The following is a 17,399-nucleotide window of genomic DNA, read 5'->3' as shown; positions in this document are numbered from 1 at the left end:
ATTGGTACAGGCTGTGCTTCACAAACATCAAAAAATGTAATATGTGGTCAATTATAGAGTATCGCCACTTGATGCAGGCCTCATTCTAAACGATGTTAAGCATGAGGAATCCGAAGGCGGGACGAAGCCGTAGTTTCGTAAACCCGCATATTTGTTCCATTGTTCTAACACCTGTTGTGAAATCAAAAGACGCATTGCGCTTTTTTTTCCCTGCGCATGCGTATTTCTTGCATGGAGACGGAACTTTGTAAAATGTCGGCCGAAAGTGTTCCTCGCGTCGAAAATTTTCTTACCAAAATTGTGAGCTTGAAACGACTCTGCTTTAGATATTTGGTGAGTATAATGATGGTTTTTCATTAAAGATTATTGCTGAGCTACTGAAGTTAACTTTTGAGTGTTTGGAGTTCAGAATTTTAAACGAAACGAATCGAAACATTGACAAAAACATACCCCGTGTGTTTGGCATGTGGTTTTCAGCGCATGACGCCTCCATAATACTTTTGTGTGAGTTAAACCCCGCTAACCTATACTCTAATGTTACTGGAAATTGCTCTTTGTTTATTCTTCCTTATTGAGGGATAAGTCGGAACATATATCAATGCAAATTTCGTCAAGTTTCCCGCGGAAGAGTGGAATATGAAGGTTTTAAACGTTATGATATACCATCTTCACTTGACCCAAACGTACGATGTTTGAACGATATCGATATGTACGTCTTTTCCAGGCGAGTAAACAACAAGCTTTGTAAAGAATGTGCTCCACTTGTTTGAACACACACATATTAAAGTAGGCCTATTGAGAACGACTGTCAAATTCTTTTTATTGTTACGATTATTTTGCTATTGTTGCCATTAAACCTTTGCAATGGCTATGGCCTCCGAGGCATGGCCTATATACGAGGTATTAGTGAAACACGTTAGTCTCACCATGTTTACAACACATTAAGCTGCCAAGAACTAGCTTAATAGGTGTCGGAGTTGTGAGTTGACCATTAGTTTTCTGCTTTGTTTTGGTGTACTGTTACACAGGAAAGTTGAGCTTTGCTGCAGACATGCCCACGGTTGTGATGCTCGCAGTGGACTGTCTAGACAGTTGGAAAGGACCTACACGATTAACTAAGCGTTGAGAAAAGCCCAGCACACATCTAATCGTGGATATTTATGGATGGAGTACAACTAGACTGGACGTGGAATTGTATGAATTTATCATCCCTGAGCCTGACTTCTCCAACCCGTCGTATTTAATTTTCGGGTTGTAAAGCCTTTGACTGTGAAACCCAACAGATGCATCGACAGAGGGAGCCGTGACAAAACGAGAACTGTCCTCAGGAAATACTTTGTATGCCAACTGATTAATGACATCATTACGTGTAGTGTGATTGAACTTTCTGAGGTGGTAATGTCCAAGCCGTGTTGAACTACGAGGATCAGATTTTGGAGGTAAGATATCGTTTCCCTCGTTTTCCATGGATAATTTAAGTTGTGTACTTTTTTCTGGCAAAATAGTCAAATTAGGGCAGAGCTCGTGATTTTTTCCTTCACATTTGAGGTAGTTTGTTTCATTCTGTCAAAACATTTTGGAGCGGCACCTAATGTATTTAAATAACGGTGTTTCATCAAATTTACTAACATTCCTTCATTTTGTCAGGCTAATTTTCCGTAAAATATTAAGTTTCTGTGGCTTACTTCGCCAAAAAGATTAACTTTAAATTGGGATAGGCCCCTATAGAAAATAAATCGCAGTCTGAAACATAATGTGCATGTGTTACAGTTTCAATTTTGGGGGAAACAAATTTCGAAACAATATAAGCATTGCGGATAAATATCAGTATATAATACTGTATCTTTCAATAGGGACATTTTGTGTTTCACTTTTGTTACCGTTGAGGGGTGATTGTGCACGGATACCTTAATTTTGAATGAAGGATGCCTCGCCCATGTGGCTGTTACTTTTGCGCAGGGCGCCCTCACACGATAGTAGAGTGAAGAGCACATTACAGCAGCACTGGTTAACAAACCAATCATTGTCAAGTGTTACACAGATTACTTAAAATGGAATCGTATAAAAGTTAGACCGACAGATGATATAGATGAAAGTGATCAACTAGAGTAAACTAACAAAAGATAAGTTTGCACAGTGTCATTTTGTCTTTTGGCGAAACCATCTCCCTGTATAAACAGATGTATTTAATTTGTGATCGTCAGAAAATGAGAGAGGGCAAATATTTACCGCGTGTGCTACACGATTCGAGGTCGATTGCCAGTAATTGGATGGCTCGACATCGGAACCATTTCAATCTCGAGTTGGCATCGGTGCGAAGGGATTGGGGATACAGACAGTATTGGTTACTCATCCACGAAATGAACACAAGCGCGACCCGGATAAAATTGCACATCAATATTCAAACACCGTGCATGCTGCATTAATTCCCCCCTTTGCTTCTTCTGGCAATTAATCAACAGAAAGCCTTGGATGTTGGCCTTGTCAGAGATAGATTTTAACTGTTTCAACAAGCAATTAAACGTAAAAGTAACTAAATAAAATTACAACTCCAATTTGAGACAGCAATTTTCACAGGTATAACTCGAGGTCACACTTGGGTCAAGAGGAGCAGGGTTCTTTTTTTTTCTGGTCATGCAACGAAGCGTGTCGTGCACTATTATATACCGATGCCGCTGTTTTTACCGTGCATTGCTCTCTACAGAGTGGAGAATGATGGATCACACAATTAAAGATTTTCAGGAAGAAACCGCTCCTTAAGGCATAATGATTTGTCGTTAACTATGGATGGAAGTGCTGTTGAAATTACTCTCGCTAGATAATGGCAAATCCATTATTTTTTTATCACCCCAAGTAGGGTGCTCAAAGTGCCTGTCTCTTCAAGATTATGTAAATTGTCAACTATAAAAATTGAGATAACGCAACGGATTTTCATAAACTTTTCATATACCTATCCCTTAAAAACTCCTAGAAAGTCTTAAAGGAACATATCTAATTGGCTTATTTCTCGCGAGAGTTAGATTTCTCGCTCAGATCTTATTGGAAATCGAGAGCTAATTATTAACAGAACAAGTGATCTTCAAACCTGATGCAGACGTGAAGTGTATGGATGTGGATGATGTTCAAACTGTGCCGCACTCATCACATGCGTGTAGTAGTTAGTAAATGGGTGTAGTAGTTAGCCATCAATCATTCCTAGCATGTTGGGGCTGGGGCTTATGGCTATGAATAATACACCATTATGACATCTCGGGTAACTCAACCGTAAAGCCATATCGTCCGCGGGCAGAGAGAGAACGGAAATGCACGTTCAGTCCATACAGGTGGACAAACAAAAAGCTTGCATGAAAGCATTGCCCTGACAAACCTGTTGAAATGGTCAAAACTTAAATTCGTGGAAACGGCTTTTGTTGAATGATGCCCCGTCAATCAACCTCCATTTTGTCAAATCAGTTTTACTGATACATTACCTAATAAACAACTACAACAAAATGTATCAGCTAATAATATAATTATCATCCTGAAGTGAATGGTAATTTAATGAGAATAATAAAGCACAAAAGTCAATGCTGGACGTAGCATATCAATCGTTGTAACAAAAATCCCAAGATTCATGTTTACTGTTTTATTCCATCAAAAGCAACCCCCCCCCAAAAAAGAATGATAATCTGGTAATTTAATGATACAATTCAAAATGTGAACGAGAAATAATTGTCAAACAGCGGAAGCTTCATTGTGTAGTCTTTTGTTTGAAAGAAAGTACGTTTTCTTTTCAAATAGGTTGTAGAACTACAGAGTAGTGTTGGAAGTGTCTGGACATTTTCAATGCACATGCCGAGTTTCAGTATCCATCCATCGGGATGAAATATGGGTCATTACTGTAACGGACCGTCGCATATTGTCATTACCATACCAGCGAAGAACGGGCCATTAAGCTCTCGACATGAATCACAAAGCATTGGCGCTGAAATGTTGACCCACCTAGAAAGGTAAAACGACATACCTTGAACTCGATACGAAGCGAGGCGTTTCCAATAGGTGCAGTGAAAAAGTTAATGTGCCGTAGGCAGCATGCAGGTAGCAGGAAATCACTGAGAGATAATATTTCATCTTTGGAAGTAAGAAATTTTCTTCTGCTCCTTGCAAACTGAACTCTTTTTAGATATTTGTAGAGCTAGCCTAAATATTTGTTAGCCCACAAGAACGTCTTTTAATATGAGTAAAGTTTGGTACACGTTTTAGACTGATTTTTGTGTCACGGTGATATGGAATGTAGGTTGAGAATATGCGAGATACAAAGAACGGTGAAATGAAGTCATCAAGTTTTCTCCTAAAGATTTTATTTTAACGAACGTGGTAAAAGACTATTTTGGGGTGTCTGTAACCCTTTCAAAAGGGTTCTTAGTTCTTACCATGGGTTGCTTTTGCTTTATATATACACCCTTTTTTCGACTGAACATTGTGTCACGGATGTGAAATTTACAAAATAGGCCGGGTCGGGGAATCTGAAACCAGACTTTTAAACATTTAGGTGAAGGAACAGTTTATCAGCGGAGAATCGATAGTAATAAAGTTTATGCCGCTCTTGCCAGGATGGGGGACCGTTTATTTCACCGAGATCTAAATTCTTGGGGTAAAATGGAAAAAGGTGTCGCCCATCAGCATCAAAATCAATCAGCTTTTAATGAAAAGGTCAGATGCAAAATCTATAGATAGGTTGCGTGCTGACCGAAGGAAAGTTCGGACAATTGATTTTTACACATTGCCCAGGTTTTGTCGCCAATCGCAGAGTACAAAATTGCAGATGGTGTTTCTAGCTGTCGGCAAGGCTTGGTATAACCATATTTATATTGTTTAAGATGCATCATAGTAATGTTGATTGGTATACCCTTAATTTTATCATTCGTGGAAGGTACGATATAGGTTACGCGTTGAAATCAATTTTGTACTACAAGCCTTTTGTGTAGTAAAATTATTGCACGATGGAAAGTATGATGTAATATGCTGAATTCGAAAGTGAGTTGATAAGTTCCTTTTCCAAATATCAGCATAACGGTTGGAATCACAGAAAACGGTATAACAACTGTGATTTTAGGCTCCGCATTGTACAACTTTGGAGGAGTTTACGGATCGATATACACAGCGTGAAGTGACTAAATTCTTCTAAACTCTCCATTCTAACTTTTGAGAAAAAAACAGAGGTGTCTTAAATATCTGGTGTCCGATTGCAGCGTTACTATTGCTATCGGCTTGATCCATCAGAGAGACAAGTTTTCAATTTCTTCAGCACGTATCGAATCTCACAAGCCGCGGGTTTGGGTAGAATGCACCCTATGAAACGCTAGTATTTCCAGTATCAGCGGGGCATAAGCCGGTATGGGTATTTAGCTTGCAGGTGGCAATCCATTACTTATACCATGGACGTCTTAAGAAATGACGCCCAAGCGTATAATTGGTGAGGAAAATTATAAGCTTCAACCCTGAAAATAATCTTCTTGAAAATTGAGTGGAAAACCGGCGGTGTTTTCCTCAAGCATTTTGTTGAGTCCAGTACTTTTTTATTGATAAGGTTTTCGCGACGAATTTAAGATTCGTCTGTTTGACATGTTCATAACAAATAAGGCTTTTTATATGCAGGAGGCTTAACCAAACATTCACTACAATGTTAATTAAAAAAAAAAAGCTTTAAATCTGATCACTGTATTTGCAGAAATTCGTGTCTTTTCTTGTGAATCCGTAAATTTTGACTTCTGCCCAAAAGAGATAAACCATATTTCTGCTTGGATCACACACCACGCCTGATTTCGTCACGTTCCCGCAGAAAAAAAACCAAATTCATAAAGCTGTGATGAAACAACCAGGAAAAAAGTATTTTGAAATTATAACAAAAAATTGCCAACGATTGCATTAAAGAACAGGTGGGTATTGCGCACTTGCTTTCAAAAAGTAATTTCCAATTTATATGCGTGAGAAATATCGATGCGGCTAGACAATCCAATACACATAGCCAGTTCACTTCTGTGATATAAAATACAGTCATGAAAAAAATGAAAGAGCCGAACTGAAAGCCTTTTACTTGCGCAGTCAAATGCTTTCCATGATATGAGTTGACCTTGAACCGTAATTTTGCATGCTGCATCTGAAGTTTCATGAAATAACGATTTGTTTTATTGTTATACCGAAAGACCCCTTTGAAAAAGTAAATGTTATCAACTTGTTGAAACTGTATATTTATCTGTGTACTATGCCAACAAGACACCTGCTTCACAGCTGCAGCTTCATGCTTAGGCCAAAAAAACAGTTTTGTTTCCGGTATTACCAGACCGACCGTTAACAATGGCCGCACATAGAGTCGGCGAATATACTTTTTTGGGCATGAAAGTAAAATGAATAAATTTATTTTAAAAATTGAAAACCTCATGAAAATGTGTAAATGAACTCACATTGTCCGACGAAACACTTGCTCTAGCAATACGCAAGTCACACAATTGTACCCGTTTTTATCGGCAAGTTAGAAACAAAAATCATGTCTTCACAAAAACGCTTCTGAACAACTTTGTCATCAAAATGACTGTAACATTTCTAATGCTTACTTATCGCTATTTTCGGAAGGAAACCTTTTTTTTTCCCCCGACGCGATCCTGCAGCATGCAAGCTTCGCATTGGTGAAAGCACACATGCGTCATGCATGCAGCATTGTTAGACTGGTTCCCGCTGCGCGCTACAATGGCCGAAGCTAAGGACAGGAACCAGTGTATGGCCGACATAGCATAACATATCGAATCTGACATTGCAAAAATGCCAAACAAACATCGATGGAAAACGAATATTTCTGTGGCTCTGCGTGTCACATTCACAGAACGTAATCTCTAATCTCAGTGTATGTAATTTTTTTCAATTTAATGTAATCATCTCGCTGTTTTTCCGCTCGTACTTGAAGCGATACAGCGTTTCGTGTTTCCGTGAAATTTCTACCGCAGCACGTGCTTCGTTGCCGTTACAGTATGCATGCACGCTGATAATGAGCAACAAGGACGGTGTTGTCCATCGGCCGTTGTGACTAACGTTAAGAATCATTTTGGTCAGGACGAATTAAATTATCCATTATTCTTAAGAATCATCAACCTCAAATATGTTTCTATATTAATAAAGCAAATTTTTGTGTGTCAGTGTCGATTTCGTAGCGCAAATGAAATAAGTCAGGAAGTTCCTCCATGGTGAAACGGAGACGGGCACTATAGGTGGTTCCTCTCGACATCAGAACGTGTAGGAGCATTTTAGAGATTTACGTACGCATTTTAGGCCAAAAAAAGCTTCCGGTTTCTGGTATGCGCGCGCGTCGCTATAATAGCCATGCGCGTCGGCAAAATTTAAAAAGTTGTTTTTTGAATGTCTCAACTATTAAACCGCCAAACTCATTGGTTTGACTGGAATCCTGCTGCTGCATAATCTTAACGTGTTTTTAGATTGGGTTACGATCGCGTATAAGCTTTATGTGGCCTCTCTGGACTCCAATATATTTTGCACTAAATTTAGTCGGGCACCATTTGCAGACCGTGTTGTAATTTTTTAATTGTGCGTCTGGAAGCCAGACTGTGGGAGCGATGGTCGTGTACAATGGAACCTGTAATCGCTTTTAATTAGCGCAATATGTAAAAGGGAGCAGACTAAAGACCAGCGTGGCAGCTCAAGCACGATGTCGATGTCGCTGCATGGTCTAACGTTACTACCGTTTTCTCTGATTGTTGTTTTGACTATCCAAATTTCCCGAAGAATGTTCGTGTCGGTCGAAATCGTAAGTGGGTGCAGAATTTTCAATCCTTATGGCCTTACTGAGGTCATCTCAAGCTCCACCCTGAAGGATATTTTTGAAAGTTTTAAGGGGATGGAAGCGTCATCTGCAACATCAGCCGACATTTGAAGGGGAAAAAAGTAGGGGGGGGGAATAACCGCGTCGCGGCCTTATAGCCACTTGCTCCCGCTAATTTCGAGCCCTGATGCAAGTATAAGAAGTTGTTTTAGTATGGATGTGGAGGTTGTTGACTTGATTTATTTGAATATATTAAGTTGTATTAGGCTTACTTCAATCAGTGAATTCCGTGTAATTAAACCATCTGTAGAACTATTTTTTTACGGAGAGATGTAAATTGGAAGCTATCATCGCGTAACATGACACGTACCGACACCGCACTTTATCTTCCGCAACGTAACACGCCGAGCAGACACAGAAGGAATTTCTGGATGAATGAAAGGATGGACGCCATCCATCATTAAGTCACCATCATGTTTTGTCATCACCGATATGCTTGAAATGGCGTCTGTTAATTTGTGAGAGAGTTTTATGGTCACGGACATTCAGAGATCGAAGACGGAGCATTGAAATGCCTTTTTTGATTTGGCAATGCATAAGTGAACACGGAATTGTGCAATTCCAATTGTATCATTTTATGTTCCATGACATAATTCGAACTGACATTAAGGTTATTCTAATCGCCTGATAAGAATTCGGTTATCACAATAATATAAATCAGTTGTGTATTGCTTGGAAAGTAATCAAAAACTCGGGATGGATTCACTCCATTATACATATTTAGATGTTATGTTAATAATTTTCAAACGTTTATGTTCTCTTATACGTAAGAGAAAGCAGTTCGACGAGCGGTACATCTTAAGTTGAAATATGAGAGGGTTCGGAAAAAGTTACGAGCAACAGATGTAAAAAAAAAAGAGGTCTTCGATGTAAACCATTATCACACCAACGAAGTGAATGGTCTCTTTTGTCTCGTTACTTCATTGAAGGCTACTTCCACCTGAGCAAAGACACACGATATGAACAGTTAAACCCTGGCGTTGTTATAAATGTATACACAAGCCAAATGAGTAATTTCAGATGTTTATCATCGCCTTCAATTTTTTTGCGCACCTGTCGGTTTGTCGGTTTTCGTTTGATTCGGTTAAACAATCTCGCGTCGAATGTAAACAACACTCGTACAACCGGAGAAGGTATTGGAGGTAATTAATGGGTCACCAAACGACGCGAGCAGGTCACATAATTTAGTTCTCACTTATTTAGTATCATATTTTACTTGTAGGATCCCGTTTCATGATAGCCGATATCATTCAATACAATTACGTTTTGTCATTAATAATGCATATGGACTGACAATTCGAAATTAAAAAGGTCGCTCCTTGTAATCAAAGGTAAACAGAACTACAGGCGCCAGTCTAGGAACTATAGACAGACGTACGTAAGGGGTCTGCCGGTATTTGGTGTCCGTATCGAATAGCAAACGTTGTCCGATGCGTCTTAAGCAATTATTTTAAGTGTTAGAAATTGAGAAGTCCGCTGGGGTCGTACGGTTGCATTTCATAACGACGATATAATCATCATAATAACCTTGGGAAATGGATATATGCATAATCATTTATGCGATGTCGACAGATAAATAATGTGCCATGTAAAGTGTAGGCGTATTGCTTGGTATAATAGCCACATGGAAAATGTTGCAGTTGTCATTTCAATAATGACGCATATAATGCGAATACATCTTCTTGTTGCTTTTGTTGACATCAGTATTTTCTCTGCTCAACTGCCAAAAAAGGGAGAAAAACTGCCCAGAAAATTATGGGGCCCAGTGCGCAGTTTCTGCATTATCTAACACAGGTGCTATACGGGGGTAGCGCTATGACTCGGTATAGATCGTGTGCACTGCGGCCGTCTTCGAGGTGAGTGCTTTAATCGTTAACAGTGATACGCATGGGTAGACCTCTCATTCATTGTTAATGATGTGTATCCATTCTCGCCGTGAAAACATGTAACATGATAATACTCACATGGAGTTTAGAAATCCTAATGTAAGGAATTACATTAGGTTGAGTTGAGTTTACTGCGAGTTTTCCTCACACATGCAGCCTGAATCTAGAGCTAATTTGTGAAGCTTGGGTGCCATCATATGATGCGTAAAATTTCATCCCGCCTTCTTCGCCACATGACACTGCTGGCTGGTTAAAAGCTTCAGCCTAGGGGTACGGGATGGTCCAGGGAACGGGGAATTATCGCGTCCGGGTCCCTGTGGCTGGCGGATCCTTTTACCATACGATTTCCACTTGTCAGTGTACGGAGGCTACACATACCATTCTACGGCACATGAGAACATTAACACGGTGACAGATTGCACCACTAATCTAAGCTTAGGTTATCAGAGGACAAAATCTTGCAATTTTAAAATCGTTAACTATCACACACTGCTCTAGATCAGCTCCAGGCAATTTCCCCTCCAGAATCGTGACAATGAACATATCTGACGAGCAGTTAGATCTCCCTTGAACACACACAGATACATGTATATATATATAAGGCTCAACGAAATAGTTTTCTGATTGTGCGTTAGAATAGCTATATATAATGTGACAGGCATAAAGATTTGAACAAAAAATTAATAGTGCAACTGTATCAATCATTTATTCTTTGTTGTTAGCTTATGATTAAATGTGTATTTTAAGTGCAACTCCCGTCCGTAACTTGCCCTTTTGCGTCTGTCGCACTATCGAGTTGCATTTTATGACATTTAAATATGTCGCAATACTCACAATTCAAATTAAGTTGAATTTATTGACTTTATCTTTCGGTTCGTTTATTTGTTTGATTTTTTTTCTATTGTTTCATCCAAAACCGCGCACTTTATGAGTTCACTGTGCACTGGCTGTCAATTCGATCATTCTATTCTATCCGACGCTAGATAATTTAATAGACGGTCGTGCGCGGTTACATTAAATCAAGTTCACCCTCGATCTCGATAATTCGAAACTCACCTATAATGACTTTTCAGTATATTTAAATGAAAAGCCTCGGGCTAAATGACCCAAATCATCATAAACCTGACATTTTAAAAGTAATTCCAAGCCTATGCAAAATACACACATCTTAGTTTTTGTTCATTGTTAGATTATCAGATAAGCAATACTTGCCTTTTCACGCTTCGACAATTTTATCTCAATTGTCAGGAACATATGTGAAGTTTTGTAATAGTTGCATAACGTGCTTATCAAAATCACTCGTAGTTTTTGCACTGTGAATTGACATCCAAATTTAAACCCGTCTTTTGTATTGCGCTTATCATTTGTATGATGCCTTGATAGGATTGCATGGGATGAGATTGCAATGCCTGGTTGTATAGTGGATGCCAGATAGAACACAGGATCCTGCCATTGCAATGCCTCTATCCGTAATTTGGAGTTTCATTACGTCCCTTCCTATATAACGTGACTGCTTCGAGGCACATTATCACCATCTATCATGCCCGATGGAACTTATACAAGTTCAGTCCCGTATCTTGTCTTCTTCTTTCGAATGTTTTTTTTCTCTCTATCATGCAATGGTCTCAGAAAGGACTTGAGATGGTGCTGTGTGCATGTTTAACAGCATCAGAGAACAAGTATCGCATCGTGTACATTATGCCTTCGGGATTTTGTTTTCGTTGTGTCGACAAAATGTTAGGTATCGACACAATTAGGTATCTCGTTTTGTTTTCCCATTTTGACCGTTTCATTTTGTCTTAAAATTGCACACTGAGAAATTTGTATGGCTTTATCTTAGTGAAAATCTCAAGGCAATCTTCACAATTCATATAATTTGATATTTTTTGTCAATATACAAATATAACATGGTTTGAGAGTGGACAGTCGATATTCGCTCCCATAGGTATTGAAAGTTGACAAACTAGTTCCCGAGGCGAAATAAACCATGTTATATTTGTTGTACTATGCCTCATACATATGCAGCGCCGATATGTTTGTTTTTTCGTTGCAGTATGCACCTCAAAAACGTTTTTTTGAAAAACTTGTCCAGTTCACCACTAGAATCGTATTGCTCAAATTCACTATATAGTTCAGTACGTTTACAATGCAGTGCAGCTGTAAATACAGTGTGTACAACATTCTTTTGTACAGGATGCATCTCTTTTGTCCATAAATATTCTCTAGTTTGGCATCATTGAGCTCGGGAAATAACGTGCCGTGCAACCATCTCTTCGTAAGTGTGTAGCTCGTTTGGGCGATGTTCGCGCGTGCGTACTACACCCGTGCGACAGTTCCACGATTGCTTTGTAAAGCGCATGCGTAGTAGACTGCCGCACCGGTAACCCGTGCGACAATCTAGTACGCATGCGTATTTACCCTGTGCGTGAATTGACCAGTGAGAGTTCGGCTCTCGATCATGAATATGTATGAGGTATAGTAATAGGGATTGTTATTCAAGTTCAAATAAGAACACAGCAAATAATTGGCGTGTATTGCATCGGCGAAGAAGTAAGTTAAATTTTGCATTGAAAGATTTTTATGAACACGCCCGATTGTTTTTTTCGTTTTCTCCAGGTCTATCAATACAAAAAAGTTAGCAGGCTCTATAATAAAAGGTATTAATCATGCCATAAAAATTAAATTATTAGATTTTCCTTTTTCAATTTCAAAGATGTTATTTTACCTCGTTATTTTTTGCCAAAAAAATAATAGAACATGAGGGATGATGCTTTTATATACTGCACTTACCCTTTAATCAAAAATAGGAAGCCATCCCATCCATAACAAGACATTTCATGTCTCGATTCGTCTTTTATCATTTCCGTTTTCCATTGCAAATCTGATGCTGTCGATCGGCACGACCTTTATGAGAAACGAAAACAGTTTGTTTACCATAAACAATACTGCTACAATATTATTAGTTTATGCGCTCGAAGGTGCAATTTACTCAAGTAGCTAAAGCATGGTATACGTTTATCCGGCGCTCCATTCCGCAATGTGCCAACATCTTTATTTTGATAACTGATTTGGTTTATTATCAAAACGCACATCGCCAAGGACACAACGGGTTTTCATCGATCATTTAACACGCGTACTGTACAATGACCGTTTAGAAAGGGATCGAGGAGGGGAGAAGCCTCTTTATAGGTCTATACCAAAAAAAGAAATCTCAGTTATTGGGAGTCGTCGTTTATTCGGTAGCAGTTTCTTAATTGCAATTATCTTGGATATAATATCTCAATGTGATTTGGCTATTGCTTTCGGTAACTTAACAAATACAGTTGAATCTTCTTGGCACAAGGTTTTTGTTTTCAGTAAATTGTTGGTTTATACAGTGTCCTGATCCTTGATACGGTCGTAAAGGAGTACATTTATTTCCCAAAGCAAGTTTGTATAATGCAGTTTTTCTTGCTACTTGTGGAGTTCATATAAGTTATTTTGCTGTTGATGTTGCAATAACTAATAATAATGTTTGTGCTTACTCTGCTGCTGATACTTGCCTTGCATCTGCAAGTAAATGGTAGTATAGTACATGGTGCTGCAACTGCTGCTACTTGCTGTTTCAAGTTTGTTGCTATTGTTTTTGACATTTTTTGACACTGGTCAAATGTTGTGTTCTTCGTGTATTACTATGCACGACAATATTTACCAACAACAAATCGTGCGTTTTATAAACAGTAATTAATGAATTCACTGACCGTCATTTTCTCTATAGTATACATTTGCAATTGATAACTAGGAAAGTAAGACACTCAGAGTAGGCCCTACTGTCGTTAAAATACCTGTTTCAAACGTAATCAGTCACTCTTTTGTTTTGAAATATGAATTCACTTTATATACATACATTAGGTCTAGTTGTTACTTAACCGACCAGCTGCCTCTTTCTCGTGTTCAAGTACTGGAAAAACCTCGAAAGCTAAACAAAACAAAAGGTTATCAAGTATTGATATCTGTACTGATTGTCTGCACTGTGCGTTATTAAAATAGAAAACTACACCCCAAATGTAATCTACAAAAGAGTTTTAGAAACTGTTCATTTAGAGTTTACTTAACTTTATCAATTCAAAGTGAAGCAAACATCGGTACACCTGTTTTGATTTCCGATCCGTTTGGAATATATCTAAGGCGGGGGTGACTAAGACACACGAAATCCCCAACTCACGACACCATGGAGACATATTTAGTAATGATTTCCAGAGCGCCATTCATTCTATTTCTTAATTTAAAACCCTGTGCTTTTGGCTTGGCATGCTCCGTCTCCAAATTCAATTTCAACTTTATGTACACATATCCCTTTAGCTTGCTACAAGGCATGTAGCACATAAAAGGTATCCATTTTAATTGCATACCAATATGTGTGCCCACGTTTAAAACGAGTGAAGAATGCGCAGCTGGCCTAAAATGGAAAGATTTTATTCGTTTTTTAAAATGTTGAAATCAGGTCAAAGGAAAAAGATATTTGATGTCAGCTGCGTTCTATAAATGGCAGCTTTTGATCGATGTTAAACGGGTTGTATAGATTTTACAAAAGTATCACCCTTGCGCAAAGTGCACTCCGATAATAAAAAAAAATCCCCTTTTCTATAGATGAGTGCCGCGGAGCGGACTGTACGAAAAGGAAGGGGAAATTGAAGAAGTGCCTTTAAAAAAAATAAAACTTGCAATAAAAATGATTGTTTCTTTTACACCATTATTTGAGGATAATCGTTTTCTATTATTTTTCTTTTCATTTTATTTTACAATTCTTTAACAGAAGCGGTTAGTCTTACCATTTGAGCCGCGCAATGCCTTACACCTCACGTAAAGGTATTAACCACGGAGTCCGACATTCAATTCTCAACATGAAGAAGAAAACAGCCTTTGGCAACAAACTGATGTTTTTTTTACGTATTCCCTTCAAACATTCCAGGTTTGCTGACCAACCTCACGTGAAACTGATTTCCTGTGCCAGAAATGTTCCATCAAATCATCCTCCCTGGATGAAGGAGAGCTCGATGCATGGTTATCGTCAAGTTTGGTAACTTCTGGCAAAAACATGACTGCAAAAAATGTGAGTACATTTTCTCTATTTGAACTCGAAAGCATTACTACTTTTGCCCACGAATGTGCATGTAGCAAATTATTGGCATCCTCCCATTGGTAACGACCCGTTGTATTGAAGGTCGAGTCTATAACGTCAATATTTCAAATTATGTCAAATATATGTTTACATTCCTAATTCTGTCCAAACTGAAATCAATCGTAATATGAAGCGTTTATTAATTTGCTGAAGGACTTCACTGAAGTTAGTTTCGCATCGCAAATAAAAAAATAATAATTGCATTGTAATTAATCGAACGGGTAAATATTCCTAATTAATGCTTCACAAGGACATGGGTGCTTTGGCCATGTGTCACTTGTCATGACTCGCGCTAATACAAATCAGCTACGTTCGGTACCTTCGCGAAACTTCCAAAGAGATTTACATAGGTTTTAAAATATTTACGGCTATGTCAGCTCCTTGTGTCATCCCCTCATTCCTTGCTGACACCTTGAGTATCAAATGGCGTCTTTTCAAATTAATTTTGATACGCAGAAGATTTCCTGAAGATGGCAAGAGTTAAAAGGACGTCTTAAGGTGTCGAAAGTTATGCCTTCGTCGAGGGCATTAACACTCACATGTTTTGAATTAACTGTAAGCCAATGTGACATGACAAGGACTTCTTAATCATAGTTAGTCTCTTTCCAGCCTATAGAAGTCAGCCTGTGGGGACATAAAGTCATGTGAGTTATGTGTTATGGGTTTATAGGAGAAGGTTTTACTCATGGCGCCCGCTATATACCTATACGCTAAGCAGAAAATATGGCGTATCCAGTTCAAAAGCAACGTGCATTACATGAAAATATTGGCTCTTAGGCCTATCCTAATGGTTTTTCTCATTGCTAAAACTGGTTTGCACTATAAGCAATATATTCGATGAGATACGAGTATTTTAATGTCCAAACAGGCAAAGTACTCAAAAGTGTGTTGCTTTCGAGGGTAGCCCTATTTATGGTATGAGTGCAGATGAGTAACAAATGTAAAACTGAATCAAATCCTTATCGGCATGGACTGTATACAGGGCCTACGCGTCAGACCTGGCAGACGCAGTTGTCCCCATAGTTGACAAATTCACTCATTGTTTCAAGTTTGAGGTATCTTATGACTTGACATTGTACTCGAGAAATTGTTGACGCAAACTCTCAAACACGTGCCATGAACTTTTTACCCCTTCAGGTGAAAAAAAAATACCGCGAACCCCAACGCAAAGGGAAAAATCATTAATTACGTTGTTTCTTTGGAATTAATTCTTGCCGTCAGTTTGACTGTCTTTCTCTCTCTAATTGATCGTCCCTAATGGCTTGTCTGTCAATCCAAGCGTTGCACCTGCTAAAAATTGGTGAATTTTTCTCCATTCCGGCCGGCCCACTTCAAACTACATTCTCCATCCGAAGGGAAACCTTTTCTCGGCAGAGCATGTTGGTGTGTACGCTGCATCATTAGTGTCACTGCTTTCACTGCGTCAGCCAATGAAGTCGTGGGTTGATGCGTGCATGTGACAGCCAGCATACCACTGTGACAGCCAGCAGCATAGCACAGTGCGCTGTGGGCGGTAGCCTTATGTGCGGTCCCGAGTATAAAAGAGCAAGCACTGTGTCTAACGATAGGCTTTGCACGTATAGGTATCAACGGGATATTACATATATTTTTTCCCCTGGCATTGGGGGAAAGTGCGCATCGTGTACAATTTGCGCGGTGCCTGACCACTTCCGACTTTGCATCAAGTGAGTTTTGAACGAATTCATAGGATTGCCAGCCAGTCGCACCTTCATTCTCATCGCTGCTTGAAGTTTTAACTGCTGGCGTAATATCGGTGAGTATAACTTGGAAATATGTTCGGTAGCAACTTTGGCTAAACATTTAATATTATTTGAAGGAAAAACAGAGGCTTTCTACAAATCTCCATTAAAGTCAGATCAACTCATTTAGAAAAAAGATACGAAAAGGATTTTTGTAACTTGTTTCTCTAGGGAGTGATCTTCCATAAACCCATTTGTTCGTGTTTGTTGTCATATGCAGATGTAGGGTGAGGTTCATGAGTATATTTTAAAGAAAATCTACCACGGAAACTTACAACTTCTGGAGTGTTTTCAAATCACGTCACAGCATGGAGGAATGGTCACAGCAAGGTGTGTCCTTTCTCTATGGTTGTTGTGTATTCCTCGCAATCCTTGGTATGGCTCTCTTCTGATGTTGTTATGCCTGCACTGTGGCAGAAAGTCCTTTTACGCAATTGTTTCTATTTCCAAATACCTGCAGGGCAGGTTGGGTTATAGCGTGGGTGTTGTTGTAAGACGGTGATGAATTGAAAGTCCTAAGGTGCGTGTGAATGATCCCAAGGAAATTAAAATGTGTATCCATATTCATCGGCCATATGGCTTTCGGTCGACTTGTATGCAAAGCACTTTCTGTTTTGAATAAAAGTGCCATGTAAATACAATTGTTTTAGTTTTATTACTGGTTTTAGATCTGTTAGGCCTATGCGTTTATTTTTAATCAACCTACCCTCTAGACTTAATTT

General features: G+C 38.9%; 1 protein-coding gene across 2 annotated transcripts in view; it reads left to right on the top strand.

The window, feature by feature from the left end:
- Nucleotides 1–232: 232 nt before the first annotated feature.
- LOC119729378 (bombesin receptor subtype-3-like) overlaps nt 233–17,399 on the top strand; it is a 42,823-nt gene continuing 25,656 nt past the window's right edge. Inside the window, exons 1-3 of one of the 2 annotated variants that reach the window (XM_038201998.1) lie at nt 233–333; nt 1,029–1,439; nt 14,708–14,848. In XM_038201998.1, the coding sequence (XP_038057926.1) occupies nt 14,847–14,848 (2 nt within the window). In that variant the 5' untranslated portion in view covers nt 233–333; nt 1,029–1,439; nt 14,708–14,846. Of the gene's footprint in view, nt 334–1,028; nt 1,440–14,707; nt 14,849–16,621; nt 16,692–17,399 lie in introns of those variants that run through there. The other variant, XM_038201999.1, reaches the window with a different exon arrangement.

The sequence above is a fragment of the Patiria miniata genome, unplaced genomic scaffold, assembly GCF_015706575.1.
Source record: "Patiria miniata isolate m_02_andy unplaced genomic scaffold, ASM1570657v1 HiC_scaffold_20, whole genome shotgun sequence".
Taxonomy (NCBI): Eukaryota; Metazoa; Echinodermata; class Asteroidea; order Valvatida; family Asterinidae; genus Patiria; species Patiria miniata.
Note: the sequence above shows the minus strand (reverse complement) of the source record. Positions and strands in the feature narration are given on the sequence as shown.